We start from the raw sequence: 19,911 nt of genomic DNA, 5'->3' as shown, positions 1-19,911 counted from the left end.
ATGTCTAAAAAGCGCGTGAAGCACATCGTCTAGTACACAAAGCACGAGCGAACTCGACGTCTCTCCGCGACATGGGACTCGACACGGGCATGCTCTGGACTGGACTGGCAGGAGCACAGCATCTGCATACGTATCGCTTGGTTAGCATAGCCCTAACCTGCTCGCGCGGTCTCTCTCATATACAGTGAAAGACGAAGGCAAGCAACGCCACACAAAGCCGGCTGACATCTGGAGACATCGAGCTCGTTCTGCTATTTACGCCTTCATCGCGAGTCTGGTGTCGTGCAGGGATGAAGTTGGCATTTGCCTCAAAAGCCAGAGAAAGGGGCACTGATACTGACAAGACGCTTGCTGGCACGACGGATTCAATACATTCATTGCCGTCCTTCTCTGGACAATGGCAACCGCCGACCAATCCTCCTCCCTACCCTCCCCCCTTGCTTTCACTCACTCACTCGTCTCTTGGGACGGGCCCAATCCCGGTGTCTGTGTACAATGGATCGGTTGGAGGGAGGGAGGGGGGTAGAGTGGACCAGAGGAGACGACAGCGCCCCTGTCAGTACCTGCGTAGGTGGGTATGTGTAAACCATACGTCGAAGACGTTCGAGTTCACGTACCCGGGTTACAAGGAGAGTGGACTCCAGCCCAGGAGGCGGTCTCTGGTGGTTGGTGGTGTCTGGACCACATTTGGTGGTGCACTTACAACAGAACGAGACAGATCAATTGGCAAGATCCATGATCAAAAAAAAGTTACTTTGGGTCTGTGTTGCCTGGTCCCGTACGGCCGTTAATAGAAGATATAAACGCGCCATGCAGATGCCGTGTCCTCGAAACATCCATATTCAAAGCACAGATGTATCACATTGGGGCTGCTTATTCGGTAGTTTCGCCTCTTGTGACGAGCCAGATGCCCATGCGCTCAATCCCCACTGCTCACGAACCACCCGAAGCTCATCCCCTCTTACAGTCCATTTTCTTTGTCTTGAGCGCCACTGTAATCGTATCGACTACGAACAGGCTGTCGTGCAAGTTGATCATCGCCGTTACTATCATTTCCCTGGTCTCTATCGTCGACGAACCGAACGGATGTACTTCTATGACGGGCGTGGACTTGAGAATGGGTCGGTTCGCGCCGACCAGTTCCGGGAGCACTGCTTCGCCTTCGATGGGCATCCTTGCCCCCTTGAGACGATATGTGTCGATCTTTCGAAGGGACGACTTTTGACGGGTCCGAGTTGTGTTCGCTCTCTGTTGAAATAGCTTGTGAGGAGGCCGAGTCGCCCCTCTGACGGGTCATGGAGTTGTGTGCCAGGAAGGGCGACGGCGTTCGAGGCAGAGATGCAAGGTAATCATCCTGGCGCTCCTGGTCGTCCAACTCTGCCCAGATACCCTCCGTGTCAGTGTCGGGTGGCGGTGCATGAATCGAAAGTGTAGGCGGGCGGGCACGGTTAACAACGAGGGGCGCCTGCTCGTCCACTGATCGTCTTGAATCAGCGGTGTAGCTCCTCTTCCGTCCTGTTGATAGTAGTGGAGCCCTTTCGTCCACGGGTGACCGCAATATTCCCATTCCTGGCGTCAGCGGAGTTCGTGGGGAGGGCGTCTGGTAGGGCGCTTCTGCGGGTGTCGTATCATCCAATCTCCACGACAATGCCAGAACACCAGAAAGAAGTATAACCGTACCCAACGCCACCAGCCCTGCATGGAGCGAGCTCAACCTCGATCCTTGTTGGAAATAAATCAGGCCGTCTAGAATTGCAATAATGTTGTAAATGCAAAACACGAAGGGGTATAATACGCTGGTACTGCACAGCCGAAGACCAAGGTGCAAGTAATATAACTGCGTCAAGGCAAAGAAGAGGAGCGCCACCAGGATGAGCCATGACTGAAATCGGTCGAATTGGTTCTTGTGGTCGACAATGGTCCTAACAAGGAGCTCCACAGCGGATTTGGCCACGAGAAGAGAATGTGCAGACAAGATGCCCGAGATCAGAGCATAGGACAAGCCTCGCGCGAGCCGCAGACGACTGACACGTAGTTTCAGCGGTTGAGGGAGTTGAGCGGTGAAAGACCGAGAGAGGATGCGAGGGCGGTCAGTACTGGATGATCCTTCTCGAGGTCTCTCGCTCTTTGGCAGACTTTCCACGATCCGCTTGTGGGACGACCACATCTTCAGGACGTGAGCGAACAAGATGGTGGCCACGACCACCATCATTGTGCCAACCATCCAGGCGATGAAGTTGCGCTTGCTCAGCAGACCGAGCAATTGGTGCAAGTTATGCGCCGGCTCACCAATCGCCCCAAACGTGGCGATCAAGCCCGCCCCCGAACATGTCAGGATTGTGCCCACAAAAGAGAAATGGGTGAAAGGTTCGCCGAGCAAGAGAGTGGCGAACGCGGTGTTAAAGACCAGCCCTGAAGCCTGTAGGGTCGAGAGCACAGGCAAGGGCAACGTGGTGATCTGGATTGTGCTGCCCACCAAGTTGGACACGATGAACATCAACATGCCCAATTGCCATCGTCGTCTCTTGTAGGGAGGGATCCGCGGCTCGGAGTGGTCTTTGGCATCTTCGATGAGGTGCGACTTTCGCTGGAGGGTCAGACCCAGGGACTGGACAGAAGTGGACAGGAGGCCGACGAAGATCCCAATCTACCGTGGAGGTTAGCCAGGACAGGACGATTATCTCACAGAGGAGAAGAGAGAAGGGGGAGGGCGGACAGCAATGGTGCCCTGAGGCGAGATGTCACCGAGTTGACCCATGGCGGTCAAGCGAGGCAGGAAATGTGCAGAAGCGCATGCGTAAGGGCTGCTCAACTGAGCCGCTCATCTTGGGCTTCTGCGCATGAAGTTGTAGGGATTGGAATTCAGCAGACGGGGATATACATGGTTGGAGGGAGGTTCGTCGTGGTTGAATAAGGCAGTAACTGGTTATGGTGTTGGTGGTGAGGTGCAAGGTGCAGGCGAGGAAGAGAACGAGCCACAAGGGTCTGAGGATGAACGTCACCGATTCGCTTGGGCTGCGGGAGCTGTCACCGTCCACACCAAGAGCTCACTCACTACTCGGTACTACTCTCTCCACCAACTGATTACAGCCTTGCATTGACCTGCTGCATAACCTGGTAATACTAGAATTGAACGTTTCGTGTCCCCTTGGGAACAGTTTCCACCCTCTCAACAGAGCTCTGAGTCCACGGCAAATTGTTGAACCGAGCTGAACTTGCCTGCAACGCCAGCTTCTGGAATAGTCCCAATTCCCTCTATCTCAGATACGAACAGCAGCAGCAGTAGCAGCAGCAGGTTACGAAGACGACCATCACCACCAAACACCAGCTCTGTCTCTCTGGAACAGGGCCCCCCTTGATCCTACCCTTCTCATCTCCACCAGTGGTCTCCCTGCACCAACAACCGCAATCATGTCGTCCCACGCGCTCTCTGACGACCAGGTATGCTTGAGCCCTCCGTTTCCCCCTCCGCAGCAACTGCTGACGGGGTTGTCCAGGTCGCCGCCGAGCTCAAAAAAATGACAGCCTTCATCCGGCAAGAAGCTCTCGAGAAGGCCCGGGAAATCCAACTGAAGGCGGACGAAGAGTTCGCAATCGAGAAGTCGAAGCTGGTCCGCGAAGAGATCGCCGCGATTGACAGTCAATACGAGAAAAAGTTCAAACAGGCATCCATGTCCCAGCAGATCACCCGCTCCACCATGGCCAACAAGACTAGAATAAAGGTCCTCTCCGCCCGTCAGGAGCTGCTGGACAAGCTGTTCGAGGAGGCGAGGAAGAAGCTGGCGAGTGCGGGGGCCAAGAGCAAGAACTACGACGAAGTGCTGAAGGGGTTGATTCTGGAGGGCTTGTACCTGCTCTGTGAAAAGAAAGTGACCTTGAGATGTCGGAAGACAGACAAAGACAAGGTGCAGAGTGCCGCGAAGAAGGCCGAGGCCGAGTACAAGGAGAAGATGGGCAGTGAGGTCCAGGCCGTGGTGGACGAGAAGGAATGGTTACCAGAGGAATCGTACGTCTTTGCTCCTTTGTTCCCCAGGAGAGGTGATTTCTTTTGCTAACATACGTACGTGTACAGGGCCGGCGGTGTCTTCATCGTTGGCGGTGGCGGCAAGATCGAATTGAACAACACTCTCGAAGAGAGACTGCACCTACTCGAGACCGAGGCCCTTCCCAGCATCAGGGCGACACTGTTTGGCGAGAACGAGAACAGAAAGTTCCATGACTGAAGTAGAGGAACTTGGTTGCACAAGGGGAAAAAGATCAAGTTCTGATCAATGGAGGTGTCTCCTCCGTCGTGGTCAGAGGGTGCCTGTGGCGTGGTATCAGTACGTTTCCACGTGCACTTCTACCGGTGATAGATTGCATGGGAGACACGAGCACCACCACGCACGGTAGACATGGGTATTACTAGGTACGGTCCGAATCGGGTGTGCGAATGAATACAATGCGAGCGTCTTGAAAGAAGATTTTCTGTATGAAGTGGTCACTCTTTCTTATCTTCACGTCTCCCCAAGACGCTAATGAGGGAGGCATCAATCGTCAAAATACATGTTCGTTCATGTCCACCCCCACACACGCCCTGGCGCCTTGATACCATATGCGCATGAACGGACCACCCCAATTTTTCCAGAAGAACCTCTGCTGCCGGAGCATTGCACGAAGCCTGACACATAGAAACGTGAAATCCTCGTCCGGAAAAGCTGTGGCATCAAGTCCTTCCAAGCCTCCAGCTGCCCTGCCTAGCTCATACTTCCTCTTCACCTCCCTTTTCCGGAAGTTTCCCTAGCTTCTTCCCCAAAAATCGGCTCATAAACTCCTTACTTCTCTCCTCGAATTCCACTTCCTCGGCATCTCTCATCCTGCCAGCATCCATGAAGAGACGCCGGCTTGGTCTCGACACCGTCCGGACACCGTATAATAACCGCCAGTACAGTGCTTGTAAGGCGCCCTTGCACTCCGTGCGGGTCATGTGCGAGGCTCCCGCGTCGCCGATCGCGACAAATGTGGCATTGATGGCATCCGCGAGACAGTCGACGGATTTGTTGAAAGCCTGTTCAGCCGAGCGGGAGGGGAATTCGGCGGGTCGGCCACCATCTGAGATGGCGATGTCGAGAACATGAGTGCGAGCCCGGAGGGCAGTGTAGTCCACGACGCTACGACTCGTTTGGAGCCTGGTGTTGAAGTCGGGAGAATTTGATACGTACTCAGCCAGCGTGTGGAGTGAGATCTTGGGAGTACCGGATGCACTTCCTTTCCTGTTGTCGACTCCAAACAGAAAAGCTTGCGCCAGGCGGATGCGTATCCGCGATGCGGTAAGCGAACTAGGTAGGATATGAGAGAGCAATTGTGCCTGCAGAACGGCATCTTTCAGATGCTGCCCCATATCAGACAGGATTCGATCTGCAACATGAGCACACATTGCCGGGTTGGGCAGGGAGAGCAGCCTTTCCAGGATCGCGTCAATTCTCGAGGAAACTCGCCCATCACTGGTCAGTTCGCCATCGATCGCCAGCCGACAGATTATAGAAGCCAGACTGCTCAGAGCCGGAAGACCCATATTCGCACAGATGTGCTGGAAGAGATCCAGGACGGCCAGCAGATATTTCGGATTGCGCTGCGCAGGCTCCTTCAGCAGCTGATGTCGAGGCTTTATCTCGATGGAATCCTGGAGACTGGTGGGTTCAGCTCCTAGAGTTTGGAAAACGGTCTGGACGTCTTGGGCGCGGATATTGGCCCTTATCCACGACGAGCTCGCGTTCTGCAAGCATCGAACATATGCTTGTCGTGCTTCGTCTTGTCGCTCAAGGACGATGTTCCCAAATGTCCAATTCAATGCATCGTCGGAGATCAAGCGTCGTGCCGCGAGATCGCTCACATAGCCTGATAAGTAGGCTCGTAGCCTGGATTCGTTCACCCCGTCCCGCCATAGATGATCTGGAATGGCATCAGGGGGGAAGGGGTGCTCAGCGGGATCTTCATCATGCCAGTCGTTCAACCCGTTGACTCCAAAGAACAAGAAGACTGAGTCAGATGCCAGAGCTTCCGTGCGGTTAATGGCGCCCATAATTCTGGCGACTTTACGGCCATCGTCCTCCTCGGAACCGGTCACAACGGCGGCGAGAAGGGTTTTGTCGAGTGCTGGCTTACCGACTGGCTCTGCTGCTTTGGTTGCTGCGGCGACGTCTGCCCGTGCTCTCTTGACATTTCTCTCCCTTTCTTCATCGCTGAAATGATCGGCCGTTAATGTGCTGATGTCGGAACGGAGCTCCTTTGCCCGCTGACTCAGAGCCTTTATTCTGTCTATGCCCACGAAGTCGTACTGGGTGTCGAACATTTTGTTCGCCATAAAGAAAGAGGGCTTCCACGAGTGCTCGGCCTTGACTTTGGTCTCCTTCTTTGGGGCAGACGACTTTGGAATACTCTGAGAGCCCGAGTCCCTGTCCCTCCACGAAAAATCCCCGAGTGACCCCAGTGAGCCCTCATCATCGGAATCGGAGGCAAGGATCTCGATCAATTCACCATCCCTGACGACGGCGCGCGACGAACTGGACAGATCGCTGAAGGAGATATATTTGCCCTGATTCCTAGAAGTGTCATCCTCTTGGGTATCTGCACCCAGTATGGGGGCTTTCTTGTACGTCGAAGGAGGCGCTATCGGATCTTCTGAGTAGGAAGCTCGGCGGCGACGGACGGACAATGGGGTTCCCGAGCCCAAGCGCACCGACTTGGGTGTTGGCACGGAGGAAGGAGGCGCCTTTGTGGTATATCCATCGGTAGTCTTCTTTGCCGCCCTTTGAGTGTTCGTGTCCGAGCCATCCCTGCGCGAGTGTGCTACCTCCTGCGGCTCTTCTTCGGTCGAGGGAGACGGTCGTTTGGCCGGGATTGTGCTCTTGACATGAGGCTTGAAAAATTCACTGATCAGTCTCATAGCGCCATACATTGGGCCGACTTAAATGTGACATGACATATCAGAACGTCTGTCGGAGATATCGTCAGAAAGAACGCGACATGTCAAGGATGAAGGCCTCGTCAATGTTGAGGTCGCTGTGGGTGAGTGGGGGGAAAGGGTAACCAGGAAGCAATAGGCAACGCGCACCCGCCGACATTCACGCGTTGTAATAACATCTCGCTAAACATGCCAGTTGGGAGCAGGTGGGGGGGGAGGGGGAGGCAAGTAGGCTAGTGAGGCTTGGCGGGGTGCACTGAGTTACCAGACTAGCCTGGGGAGAAACCTACTAGCCTGCCCAAATACTCAACAGGCGCCCGGAATAGGCGCCTGAACTGTTGACTTTGGGGGAACATCCAGGCCCGCAAAGCCTGTTGGTTAGCTATCATGTTCGATCTTGCCACCGGGCTTTTTAATTATCCGCCAGAGTCAAAATCCTGAGGAGCCATGAGACGACGTTTCACGCGATATCATTTGCCGTCTACCTCGTTCAATACTCGGTGTTTGGAAAGCTAACATGAGTCATAGTCAAGATAAATGCCAGTCACGGCCTCATGTGGATCCGCAAGAGCACAGGTAGTCGGTCTGTGAGCCCATGCGATTTACAAGATCTGAATGTCGTGTTGATCGCTGTGAGCACCCAGGAGGTTTATGAAAGCCGATGTTCGAGGAATGCATATATAAGTACAGTAAAAATCAAAAAGCCGAGAGATAAAATGTCCATCGCAGGTGCCACTGGGCTTTCAAAGCGTGTCTTGAGTCTTGCAAGCAGCTAAATATATACAAGTGATCGTAGGTATCTATATTTCCGCTTTTTCTTTTCATTTTTCTGTCCGATATCAAAACGAACTGAACTTTCATTCTCCGCCCGGGGGGCAGGGTCCAGCACAGCAGATACAGAATCGGGGGTTCTTCTTTTGTTCTACCATCGCCCGAGCAGAGTCCCCCAAAAACAGGGGAAACTACTCCTCCTCCTCCTCGTCGAGAAGAACAACAGCATCATCTCCATTGAAAGTTTGGGGGAAGATCCTGCGTAGGACATGATGGAAACAGCCAGCAACAACATCGACAACAAGAAAATAACAACAAGGGGGGCCCTCGAGGGGACGGAGAAAATGGGGAAACGAAGGGAGCAGCGAACACCGAGGGAGAGAAGCATCACGGTGACGGTGCGTTGGTTCAGGTGGCTCAACTCTGCTTTTCCTTCCCTCCCGATGGGACATCGTGGAGAGGGACAGAGAGACAGAGAGTGAGTGACTGGGCAGTGGGCGAGTTTCAGGTCAAGGTCAAGCAAGTAGTACGAGGTAGTTGTGGATGGGAGTGAAGGAAAACAGAAAGAAAAAGTTTGATCAATTCGTATACTTCGCCGTAATACCAACCAGTATTACTGTGCGGCATTCTGTGGAATGGCGCAGTGCAGCCTCGTCGCAACTGCACAGATGATGGGCGTGCGGTGAAGCAACGGACTGCTCACACAAAAAACAGCATCCTTACTGTACAATCTCATGGACAAGCCAGGAAGTACGCTCGTTTTTGTAGTGTTCCCCCCTCCCCTCCCTGTTACACAACCGCATACTCGACAGGGAAGGGGAGGGACTGGAGCAAGACGTCCCATCGTGGGGATCGATGTCCCTAAAGGCTATGTAGAGGACTCCAACCCTCACTTTCCCATCGCCTGTGCTGGGCTCATATCAGGCATCGTCTTACGGTTAGACACCATCTGACAAGGGGAATAATACCTCACCCTGAAGATTCAATCCCATGTCGGCCGTGCATGGCGTGTTATCAGGAAAGCCTACTTGTCAGAGCAAGCCAAGGACGTAACTTTTAGTTGACCCGACCCGACGAACCGTATATTATGTCAATAAATAATCCTATACATGCCGTCCCATCCTTAACTTTACATTTTGTAAAAGCATATGAGAGTAAACTTTTGTGGAAATGACCTCTGGAAATGAAGGCCCTCTGCCATCTGAAATGTCCTGTGCTCCCTCAGAAAAGCAGGGGGGACCATCGGGAAAGAATTAACGGGTATCTCAAAATCAACAACGTAGCTTTCATCGTAGAGTTCGTCTGCTTCACGCAGCAGCAGCAGCAACAGACCACCAGTCCAAGGCCTGCGCGCCGACATTCCGTGGAAAGAGGCGAAATCCCGCGTCTAGGCCATGGCCAAATGGGTCCCTCAACATATCGGTGGCGCGTTTGAACGCCTGAATCGCCGAGAGACAGCCCAGAGGCGGCGATCTGAGCAGAGGTGGTGACAAGTTGTGTTGCTCGAGGCCTGAACCTGTCGTGTCGCTGAACTGACTGTGCAAATGGTTCCTTTGCTCGACGCCCGGTGGCGAAATTGGATAAACTTGATGACCCGTGGAAACCACCACAGCATGATGGACTGTTGCTAGTGCCGCCGACATCTTTTGAGACACTCGGTCCACCAATCCCGATGCCTCAAGCATGCCGAGACAGGTTGTCACACGTTCCAAGTCCAATTGTGTCTCTGCTCGTTCTGCGGCGTGCTGGATGGTCCTCAGAGTAATATTGTACAGAAGAATGGTGCATGCTGTGTAGCTTTCCAAAACACAGATCCAACACCGAACGTGCATGTTTGTGGTGGCCGTGCCGAAGCGGAGCAGGATGAAAATACGTACGATGGCGCGTGCCGCCTCGACAGAACGTGCCAGATGCTCCTGCAAAAGCGTGCTCCCGAGATCGGTTTCTGCCCCATGGCTTAGGATACCATCCGAGACGGCCACCAGGACCCGTCGATGCAGCATCATGACAGCGCCCAAGTACATGGCGTGGGAGAGGAGGAGCGCGCCTTGTTGTGCCGCTGTAAGAGGGTTGGCATCGCCATTCAGCAAAACCGTCAAAGTCATATTGGGAGGCAGCTTCTGATACCAGCCTTCAAGGGCCGTCATATGGTCCTCGATTATCTGTTCGGTGGGTGGTTCGAGCCCGCAGGTCGCTTTGCAGACTCGAGCCCGCAGCACGATGATTTCTTTAGCCTTGACCTGCGTCACGCTGTCATCTTGAAGTCCAACTGCGGTAACTGTGATGGGCTGAGGAAACTCAATTTCTCCACCGAGGTCAGGCGTGTAGCCCAACGATGTCGACAGCCAACTACATATGAAGTGTCAGTCAGTCGAGGGGGCTGGCTGGTGAAAAAGCATTTAACACGGACTGACCATTCAAAGAATATCGTTGTTTGATACAGCCTTCTCCACTCAGAGGCCTCCCCGTTGAGCTCGTGTTGTGGCAGAGCCAAGTTCCACCGGGCGAGCTGCAGGCTGAGCTGGATAAGCCGGACAGTGCTCTTCCTCTTGTCGATCATGCCGTATGCGCACAGGCAAGCCAGATATTTCATAGTCTGCAGGTTGCCGAGATCAACCATCTCAGGCATGTAGTGGAGGGCGGCTTTGAAGAGAGCGTCTTTAAGTTCTCCCGTGGTGTCGTCCACATTGAAATGAGCTCCGACGGCGGCCGCTGCGCAAATTCTGGCTACGACGCGAGTATTCGGTGGCGATTGTGTCCGAAAAGCCAGGTCACAAAGCTCGTCAAACTCGCCTATGGTCATGATGTGGAACAAGCCAGCCGTCACTTGAAAACATATCTCGGTTCCCTTTCGAATCTCAACTTCGGGCGGTAGTTGGCTGGGGGAGAAGGCAGTCGGGTAGTTAAAGAACCTCAGCATCGGCCAAGATGAAGGTAGAGCTTGAGAGCGAGACTGTCGACTGCCTCGGTCTGCCTGAAGTTGTTCTAGGTCTTCCGGAGACAGAGAAGGCAAAGTTGGGAGACGCACCCCGTACACGTCGTGAAGGAGGTTTGAGGACGATCCACGCCGTGCCGTATCCTGGTGGGGGGAACGGAGAGCTTGCCAAGCAGCCAGGGACTCGTTGTCGCTGCCATATTTGAGCACTTCGAGCAGAGAGCGCATTTCCTCGTTCTGTGCTTCAAGGATCTGGATGCCCTCCTGCCTGACACTGGCTTTCCTCTTGTCGTTGAAGCGATACACGCACTGATTATTGGCGTCGACACATGAGCGACAGCGAGGCTGGCCATCACACTGGGGTCACAAGAACGAATTAGCTTGAGATGACCTCCATCAACCAAGGCACAGAGCAGCTCTGTCAGCTGGTGTAGGCGGGCGAAGAGACTTACACGTTTTCGTTTGAAGCGACAATACTCGCATGCCGCCGATGTATACTTTCGCTTGGAGCCCGATGCCGGTATGACGGCGCCGACCTCTGATGGATTCCTTTGCTGGCTGAGAGGGCTTATGGTGTCCCGAGATAGCTGCATCCCGCTCATTCTGGGAGGCCACACGGGATTCGATGTACAAGGTATATACCACCAAAACTGGAGGAGATACACAACCCATCGCGTGCTGTCTCGGTGTTATGAGGAACGGCGGTCGCCACACGGCGGGGAGCTATCCCCTGTATGTCGAGCCCTGCAAAAAAACCAGACGATGGGGAAGCCGTCAAACTCAGATTCTAGAGCTGGGGAGGCCGAGCCCTGGAATCAGCCATTGAAGTCAGCAAATGTTCGCTGTCACAACTGTCGGTCACTTCCAAGTAAGGTCTAGTGCCGAGGAGTGTACTCTAGCCGTCCACTGGTGGTCGACACTAGCCGGTCCGCGGTATTAGACTCCAGGCGTTCGCAGTGGTAAACTCTAGGTGCTGCCGGTGACAGACCCTAGGCGTCCCCGGAGGTCTAGACAAATTTGCGTTGGCTGGAGCTGTGTCACTTCATCGTTCCATCGACAACCTCGTCACTCGATTGAGCCGGGTCGAACTTCGGGCGAGATTCTTGGTCTTACAGGCCAAAGGCTTGTTTCTCTCCTGTAGTCTTGGGACTGCCTACAAGGTGGAAGAAGAAAGACGATTGAAGCAGTACATCGGGCGTCGACCAGTGCCAGGAGGCGTACCAATTCTATCACCTGAAGGAGAGAAGTCGTTATTCTGCTACCTGATAGGATGCACAAATGCCCCGGACGCGCACTGGGCAGGCACTTCAGCAGCACCAGCAGCACCAGCAGGTCCAATGGCTGCTTCTCTCGCCGCTTTCTTCTTTTGCCACTGCTCCCTCAACACAGTCTTGATTGCATGTTCGCCGGCTTTGTAGTTGGCACAACACACCTTGACCAGCATTTCCACTTGCTCACCCGTCCACACCAAGTTGTACGAGCCGGAGAACTTGGCGGTCGACGGATCAAAGTCGGCCACCGCGCCCTGGTTCGGCAGCAGTGGGAGATATATCATGGTCGACTCGTGGAGGCATGGAGGTGCCGGGGGATTGGTCACTTTGTGTCCGTAAGAGTCAATCACTTCCTCGGGCCTCTCTTCGAGGATACTGCCGTCGTATATCTGGGCATATAAGCCCTGGAAGCGGTCCGGGTCCTTGGGGTCAGTGCCAGCTTCCACTTCAGGGTGGCGTTTCGTATATTTCAGACACCGTCGGCTCGCAATCTGGTCCACCCGCTCCTGGAAACTGCCTTTCAACACGTCGCTCGAAGCGTCCATGTTCAGGATCACATCTACTCGCCGGTGAGGGTGCAACATGACATATGTCGGGCAGTTGTTGTCCATCCCCGAATCAATCAGGTGAATCCGTGGGGAGTTCTCGATCGGTGGTGACGGCTTGTCCTTGCTCTCACCTCGGGACAAGTGGAACATGAAATTGTGCTCATTGACGGCATGGAGAGGATGATGAGCTTGAAATTCTTCCTTCCCCCTTGGTCCCCACATGCGTGCGATTCCTTTGGCCATATCATTGATGGAATTTCCAATAAATCCCGCTGGAAGGCTGCGTTTGATGGTCGCTAGGTAAGAGGTCAAGGGTCCTGCGGGCGCACTGGTGCACAGGCCCAGCAACAATGCCAGAGATTGTTCGGGAAGTTGCATCGTATCTTGGCCCTTTTCGAACGGTCTGCCAAATGCCCATGTTGGACACCAACCTTCCAACTCGTCACATCCCACCTCGATCGGTGAGATTTCGAACCAGTTGAACCAGGCGTCCTGCGCCTCTTGATGCTCCTTCGTTTTTGGATCTTGATTCTTGAAGGGGTGTTCCTTGTCCACCCAGTCCTTCCAAGGCCGTTCATGCCGGATTGCGGTCAATATGGGAAACGGTTCGCTGCCGTCTAGCAGATGGACATTGGCCGATGACCACTTCAGCCAGTTCTCATGGAGCCCCGCCACCTCCTTCTTGACACCAAAACTCTCACGGAGGCCGGGGGGCTCCAATGCAGGATCGTGGTTCAGAAACAGATGACCAGTGGTGAAGACAGAATACAAATCCATAGCCACCGTTGAAAGGCCTGAACGGTGCTTCTGGACCAAGGGGCCAAGCGTCTTTGCCGGGCCACCAGGGGCATTGAGCACCTCCCGAACAGCCTCGGGAGACAAAGGGTGATGAGGATGCAGTCGCTTCTGGCAATGGTCAATCACGGCCTTCATGCTCGCCCCGGCCCAAGTATAGTATGCGGCAAGACCCCAGCAACTGCCGCTCACGCCAGCAACATAGGTTAACAGATCCCACATCCCTGTCCGCTTCATCTCTTCGCAATATCCCAGAAGCCCGATCATGGCCCTATATCCCCCTCCTGACCCGCCCAATGCGACGATAGGCACGTCATCAATGTGGACCTCGGACGGGTCGAGATCGAGATAACGACAAAAGGCATCGCGCACAGTGACCTTTCTCCGCTCACGAAATTGTATTTCCTGTGGAGCTAACTCGATACCTCTCCTTACCGTGGCCTTTTGAGCGATCTCGGGATGCCTCGTCGCGTCCCTCAATTCTTTGGTAATAGTCGCTTCGACCTTCAACGCGGCTTTGATGATTGAGATGTCTGCCACAGCTTCGGGAAATGCTGGGACGACGGTCTTGTTCCAGAACGACTTGAGTTTGCCCTTGACCTTGGCACGTGCCCTTGTCGAGCTCTGGCCGGTCGAAGAAGGGCCACCTTTCTCGATGGTCACTTCTTGGTCGTCGTTTTCCTCGGGCATTTCTGGCTGGTCAGCAAGATGGTTTCGCTCCTGACTTCGCTGGCTTTCTGGGTAGTGCTTGCGAATGATAGATTCTTCGTATTCTTGCTGCTGGGCGGTCTCAGACGTGCGTTGTATCCTGGTTCAGGTCAGGCTGAAGTGTTTCGCAATATGTTCGCAGTGGATTTGCACGGACACTGATGTAGCTATCATAATTGGGAACCCAGGTTCTCGGGGCTGCGGTAGCTCAGATGGTGTCTGTGACCTCCTTCAGAAATCCATCCGTTCCTTTGGTCGTCATTCGCTAGCAGTCTTCGTAAGGCAAAGCAGACGCTGCGATCAGTATCATCGTCTGTTTGCATGCCGCCCTTGTTGCCCGAAGCTCGGATCGTACATGGAGACCACATGATGAAGGAAGGGACCAGATACATCGCAAGGCTGAGCCCTGAACCGGACGAATCAAGCACGGCCATTGCTGAGCGTGCCTGTAGCCCGGGCAGAGGCGTCAAGATCATTGAAGGATGCACGGGATTGGAGGTGTCCTTTCGGCCCAATGAGACAGCACACGTGCTTGAGCTTGTGGTGTTAGATCTGACAGCATCAGGAGTATCAATAGGATGGGATGAAGTGATGGAAGGCCTTTCTCGCAGCGAGTTTGAGAAGATTGCTGAGTCACCGCCCAGCCGATTGTAAGATTCCTTCGGTGGACGAATATACCGTACAACCAAGAGCCCTGCTGCTGCATTACGACAACGGGATCACATTATTGATCGTCAATTACGAAGCACAGTACTACCTATGCAGAGTCCACCTGGATCAGTGTTGTCTCCACCTTGATTTCCATGCATGCAGCGACTGGGATACCGCTCCTGGCAAGCGGTGATGGCGGAAACATGAGGCTCATGGAGCATGCTCACAGCAGACAGACCCATAGATCCATTTCTCGTCAAGAGTCGTATCGAGTGTTCCAGTAAAAGTGGGATCGTGTCCTCTCGATCACCTGCTTATTGCAGCGGGTAGCGCTCACCTGGCAAATTGTCCATTCTCGCTGGGCAAACCGTCGTCGCATCTTTCTGGATGCCATCAGGTTCAATGTTTTGGCAAATCTTATTAACCGTCTGAATCGCCTTGGGGTCTAATCTTTGAGATAGCTGTAGCCCGGTGAGGACAGCGCCATCAGACTTGTCACATGTCCGCCGCTATGTCCAACAGCTCTTGAGCAGGTGTATTGACTCCCTCCTGAAATAGGATGTCAAGTCCAGTCTCCCTTGATAGCGTCTCTTCGTGGCTCATGATGGAGAAAATAAAAAGGGCCACAGTCGATATCCTCTGTGTTTCTCCGAGACCCTTGACACGGAGGTAAGGACGTGTGCAAGGTAACATCGCGGCTACTGTCGCCCTCAATATCGCCCAGCATTGGCGGTACAAGGTATGGTAGTCGAATGAAAATTCCACGATCTCGCTTTGCAACGATAGCCGGAGAGTACGAAGGAGTTCTGGGATGGTGATTTGCTGTTGCACGGGCTTCGGCTTCTTCTTGACTCGCGATTTCGCCCCAACTTCAGCATGGTGCTTGATTCCCGACGGATAATCCTCTTCTGTACAATCCGTCTACAGCGAAGTACTCTTACTGATGATCCTCTCCACATCCTGCCGAGGCTGCATAGTCATGTTCGCCCGCTCCTCGCCATCACGATGTCTTGGCGCATCACAGGCGCGCCGCATCTCCAGGCTCCGAGCAAGCCCCATCAACGATGCTGGCTGAAAGAATGGGATTTGCGGTCTCCGATCTCTGGCAAATAATCCGGCTGTCAAACCTTTCGCGTGGCAGATGCTGCGGTAGTACTGGTCCCACGAAGCTGAACGTTTTCCGGCAAACAAGTGTCTCTCACCTTGAAGGGCAATGAGGAGCTCCATGTCCTTCCACACTCAGATTAGAAGTTTGTTTCGCCAGACGGCATTGTACACATGAGCAGCGAGGACGGCCGAGCCTGAAGCTTTCCCATGCTTCATCCCGGCTTCGGAAGACTTGGATTTGATCCGGTACATGAGAAGTCCACTCAAAACAGGGTGATTCCTTTGAAGGCGATGCCTCCCGACCTCGAAGCATCGAGGTTCTGCAATCTTCACCCGAGCTTCCTCAACTATGTCAGTCCCACACTTGCTGTCCACATCAGCAATAACTTGCCCCAGAAGTTCTTCGACCCAGGTGAGCCGGTCAATCTTCAATTCCCGACTCAATTCGAGAGTGGACTTAAGCGTGAGCTGTATATGATCGCCAACCCAGCGATGGTCTTTGAACCCCTGGGAAATTTGCTCGCGCAGGATGTGATGGATGTCCAGGAATATCTGGCAGAGAAACACAACCACAGGCAGATCTGCCGTGTCCCGAATGCTTCGCGAAGACCTCGCTTCAGTTCATCGAAGCCGGGCATGCTTCCGTGAGTTCGTGCAAGTACATGAAAGTCCGGGAGGATCTCCAGAAGGATGCTTTTGTCTTCGCGGTACTTCTCACGATCCAAGATCTTCGAGCGGTCGGCCGATGCATCGTACACGCCATAGGTCCCAGGTCTGAACGATGGTATCGATCGTCCTTTGTACAGTCCCAGATACTCATTTAAGAGCATGAACGTCGGCAGCTATAAGCAATCTGCAAAGTTATACATGGCAAAGTTAAGCTCATCACCAGGGGACTCCCTGGAATCCGGGCCCTGATTTTGGGCCCCACAAACGGAACTGAAATATGAGTAGAGAACTTTCCTCAGGTCTCGACTCTCCATTACCAGTAAATAGCTTCTGTTGTGCTTCTTCCAGGCCACGCGCCAGCTCCATGCCGTATTCGTGGTGATTGAAGCGCTGACAAGATCGAAAAGACCAGTTTTGTAACCCATCCAAGTTTCGGAGACGACCGTGCGAATTTGCACAAAATCTGTAAGTAGACAGATAAGTCCCAAGATATCTTCCTCGAGATCATCGGCGGCCGCTGCTTGGTAGCTTTTTTGCGGCTTCTGGGAATTTCGTCTGTGTGCTGATCGTAATGTGCTCTCTTGAAAGGCTTCTGAAGGTTCTTCGACGTGAAGGATAGAGAATATGTTTGTCAGATTTGCCGGGGTATTGTCTTCAGTAGCGGTACCCTTAAATGTCTTGGTCCCCTCCCGGACAGCTGTTGATATAAGGGGTTGAAGTGCTTCTCTGACTTCTTCAAGGGTGCAAGTGAAGAAAGAGTGTCCCATGGCAGATCTGTAGTCAGCAGAGGTGTGAGAGGTCCCTGTCCCGCCATGGTTCCCCTGAGCAAACGCAACCACTTTCCTCAAGGAGATGGTTCGATCGAGCATTCTGACAAAGCTGTCCGGAACTTGTACAAATGATTTCTGGAAAGCCGTGATTCGTTGGGCCATGGGGAGGAAGTCTCTCACCAGGATCGTGCCAGCGAGCGATCGACGCTCTGCTTTTGCGGCTTGCTTTGCCAGGATCCTCGCTCTTCCTTTGAGTTTGTATGTATGAGACGACTCTTCCACCGTTTGGAAGTTCAGGGCAAAGCCACAGCGTTGGGCACTGATTGCTAGCCATGATGTGATGTGATTTTTATCTGAATTGTACTGCGAATAGCTGTTATGAAGATTCTGAGCATTTTCGATCACATATGCCCTAGGAGGGACTTGATAGTGGAGGTTGCTTCGAAAGATCAGCTGGAAGAAGGGTTTCAGTGAGTGAGATAAATAGAGGCCTCGATGTAGAAAGATTGGCTTGAGGGAGGTCCGAAGGCGGGAAAGAGCCAGAATGGGTTGGTGAGGCTCGTCTGATCAGGTCGTACAAGCAGCAGTGAGGTCGATGTAACCCATTGGCTGCACAGGCACCAGGTTAAGCGAAGCTACCAGGACTCGTTGAGTCTGGTACGAAAGAGACAGCTGGAAGACAGGTCGACCTTCGATCTTTGGGAGAGGATGATGGTGAGAGAGGAGGAATTGTACTTGGAGACTGCGCGGTCAACTATGTTAGGCACTTTCCTGGTGTACCATTCCTCGCCATTCCGTTGTCAGGTCCCTTTCCTCAGGAAAGCTCCATTTGCGACTTGCGACTTGCGTTGTGACTGTCATGGCTTCTGTTGCTCACATGAGAATGCAAGACTTGGAAACTTTTGGGTCCCCTCGCATCTTTCGGTAGTGATCCATGAAGATTCTCTGATTAACATCCTCCACCGGTACCGTCGGTCGATGGGCTTCCTGCTGCACTTGACTGCTTACCTTACGAAGACATTGTGTCTGTTTCTGATTGTGGAAGAAGCAAATTCGCGTTTCCAACTGGCCATTGAGGTTCACGCTGTACCTGTTGAGCAATTCGAGCTCGTCGTCGCTCCACGGCTTCATGTTGCGAAAGAGACCATTGCGGTGGATCGCCGCCATCGTGTTGGTCCAAGGATTGACGAAAGTTGGCTTCCGGGGGGGACGTTTAAGGGACGGGCTATGTCCACGTTAAGAAAGGATGTCTAGCTATACAGAGAATGGGTTCTGGGCTCGTCACAGCTTGCGTGTACAGAGTGAGACAGTTGATCGATGCTTGTCTGCGGAGGAGACGTACGAATATGGAGACGTTGTCTTGCTAACCCACCTCGAGAGCCTATCCTCTTCGTGGAGATGCAGCTAAGAAAGTTTGTGTTGTAAGAGCGATGTGAAGGGTATCCAATGCTGTAGACAGCTAGCTAATGTGTCTCGGGAGCCCGTGGTCCACGGAATCGGCAAGGAAGGCTGCTGGATCTTAGTTGTCCTCGGGATATACCCTCTTCACCAGCCCAGTTTCAACATCGAGCCACAGCCCGACAACGCCATCAATGAGATCTTTCCTCAGGAAGCCGCACTTCTTGACTCTTTCCAAGTCTTCCAGCAACGACTTGGGGTTATCTTCCTTCATCGGCAGTCTCCCTTCAAGCTCTGCAAATCCCGTAAAGTCAGGTCTCTTCTGGTGGACCCCGTCACGAACCTGCTCTATGGTGACGTGCGATGCACCGCAGTTGGTATGATGAACGAGGATGATCTGAGAAACGTGGAAGAGAGTGTCGAGCGCGGCGATGTCACCTGAGGCCGAGGCGAAGCGGCCTCCCACATTGCGCAGTACAAGGCATTCTCGGATTCCGGCGTTCAAGAAGGTCACCGGATTGGCGCGAGAGTCGAGACATGATACTGGAGGCTTTCAGTTACACTGATTTCAAACTGTTCACCGGGTAGGTTGGTGTTACCAATCAGTACATGGGGGCCATTCACTTTAGGATCATTTCCCGTGCGAGCCATCAGAGACGGAATAGGTTTGTGGCCAGCAGCGTACTGCCTGTGTTTTCAAAATCAGTCGAATGCTCATACAGTGAGAAGAGGTGGAGCAGAAATATAAAGGCATCTGAAGCCTCTGTAGGACACTGACTTGTTGCGTTCAAGTAGCTCATTGACGCTCGGGCCATACGTGTCGGCCGTATTGGTGGACAATGACATGTCTAGGGAATGCTGGATCAGGTGTGCTGAGCAATACGGGATGGTCGAACAGAAGTCACACAGCAAAGACAATCTTACAGTGTGATGGCTGACGCACATCGGAGAGGATGCAGAAGGCATGGATCGGTTTTTATACTTGCTCAACCGCGCCATCGTGTTGTTGAACTCCTTCCTCATGGGCAAGGCCACAACGAAACTTGAGCAGCCTGACTCGAACAAAGCTCGCCACTGACAATGCAGTCGGGAATGTCCCGTTTGAGGGGAGCGGAACTTGAGAATGTGGATTGACTGGTTGCTCGTATGTGCTCCAGCTGAAGCTCACCGGTGGTCTCATAGTAGTCACAAGCCTCCCAGGCGGAGGACGGGCTTCCCTCTAATGGTGCGCCCCAATCAATCACAAGGTCTTTCAGATCCGTTCTCAACAATTTTCATGTCTCCAGCTGAGGGCCAGGATGGGTCAAGGCGTGGTAGACAAGGCTTGGGGCTCCCCAGTCGCAAA

General features: G+C 53.3%; 8 protein-coding genes across 8 annotated transcripts; 2 read left to right on the top strand and 6 right to left on the bottom strand.

Moving 5' to 3' along the window:
- Positions 1 to 961: 961 nt before the first annotated feature.
- AYL99_03307 (hypothetical protein) lies at positions 962 to 2,758 on the bottom strand (the record flags this gene model as incomplete). The annotated part of the gene is made up of 2 exons (XM_018834823.1): positions 962 to 2,647; positions 2,717 to 2,758. 2 exons carry the CDS (start codon positions 2,756 to 2,758, stop codon positions 962 to 964), a joined length of 1,728 nt encoding a protein of 575 aa, XP_018694473.1.
- A 653-nt stretch (positions 2,759 to 3,411) lies between these two features.
- On the top strand, positions 3,412 to 4,223 carry AYL99_03306 (ATP synthase (E/31 kDa) subunit; the record flags this gene model as incomplete). The annotated part of the gene is made up of 3 exons (XM_018834822.1): positions 3,412 to 3,441; positions 3,498 to 4,006; positions 4,073 to 4,223. 3 exons carry the CDS (start codon positions 3,412 to 3,414, stop codon positions 4,221 to 4,223), a joined length of 690 nt encoding a protein of 229 aa, XP_018694472.1.
- Positions 4,224 to 4,741: 518 nt separating this feature from the next.
- AYL99_03305 (hypothetical protein) lies at positions 4,742 to 6,925 on the bottom strand (the record flags this gene model as incomplete). The annotated part of the gene is made up of 1 exon (XM_018834821.1): positions 4,742 to 6,925. The coding sequence occupies one exon, from the start codon at positions 6,923 to 6,925 to the stop codon at positions 4,742 to 4,744; it is 2,184 nt and encodes a 727-aa protein (XP_018694471.1).
- Positions 6,926 to 9,021: 2,096 nt separating this feature from the next.
- Positions 9,022 to 11,251, bottom strand: AYL99_03304 (hypothetical protein; the record flags this gene model as incomplete). Its single annotated transcript, XM_018834820.1, has 3 exons — positions 9,022 to 10,063; positions 10,129 to 11,006; positions 11,102 to 11,251. 3 exons carry the CDS (start codon positions 11,249 to 11,251, stop codon positions 9,022 to 9,024), a joined length of 2,070 nt encoding a protein of 689 aa, XP_018694470.1.
- A 656-nt stretch (positions 11,252 to 11,907) lies between these two features.
- Positions 11,908 to 15,849, bottom strand: AYL99_03303 (hypothetical protein; the record flags this gene model as incomplete). The annotated part of the gene is made up of 3 exons (XM_018834819.1): positions 11,908 to 14,071; positions 15,359 to 15,530; positions 15,564 to 15,849. The coding sequence occupies 3 exons, from the start codon at positions 15,847 to 15,849 to the stop codon at positions 11,908 to 11,910; spliced, it is 2,622 nt and encodes an 873-aa protein (XP_018694469.1).
- A 171-nt stretch (positions 15,850 to 16,020) lies between these two features.
- On the top strand, positions 16,021 to 16,377 carry AYL99_03302 (hypothetical protein; the record flags this gene model as incomplete). Its single annotated transcript, XM_018834818.1, has 1 exon — positions 16,021 to 16,377. One exon carries the CDS (start codon positions 16,021 to 16,023, stop codon positions 16,375 to 16,377), a length of 357 nt encoding a protein of 118 aa, XP_018694468.1.
- Positions 16,378 to 16,571: 194 nt separating this feature from the next.
- On the bottom strand, positions 16,572 to 18,335 carry AYL99_03301 (hypothetical protein; the record flags this gene model as incomplete). The annotated part of the gene is made up of 2 exons (XM_018834817.1): positions 16,572 to 17,607; positions 18,046 to 18,335. The coding sequence occupies 2 exons, from the start codon at positions 18,333 to 18,335 to the stop codon at positions 16,572 to 16,574; spliced, it is 1,326 nt and encodes a 441-aa protein (XP_018694467.1).
- A 352-nt stretch (positions 18,336 to 18,687) lies between these two features.
- AYL99_03300 (hypothetical protein) lies at positions 18,688 to 19,412 on the bottom strand (the record flags this gene model as incomplete). Its single annotated transcript, XM_018834816.1, has 3 exons — positions 18,688 to 19,109; positions 19,166 to 19,254; positions 19,345 to 19,412. The coding sequence occupies 3 exons, from the start codon at positions 19,410 to 19,412 to the stop codon at positions 18,688 to 18,690; spliced, it is 579 nt and encodes a 192-aa protein (XP_018694466.1).
- Positions 19,413 to 19,911: the final 499 nt, after the last annotated feature.

Source organism: Fonsecaea erecta, assembly GCF_001651985.1.
Source record: "Fonsecaea erecta strain CBS 125763 chromosome Unknown Scaff3, whole genome shotgun sequence".
Classification (NCBI taxonomy): domain Eukaryota; kingdom Fungi; phylum Ascomycota; class Eurotiomycetes; order Chaetothyriales; family Herpotrichiellaceae; genus Fonsecaea; species Fonsecaea erecta.
This window is presented reverse-complemented; position numbering and strand designations above follow the sequence as displayed.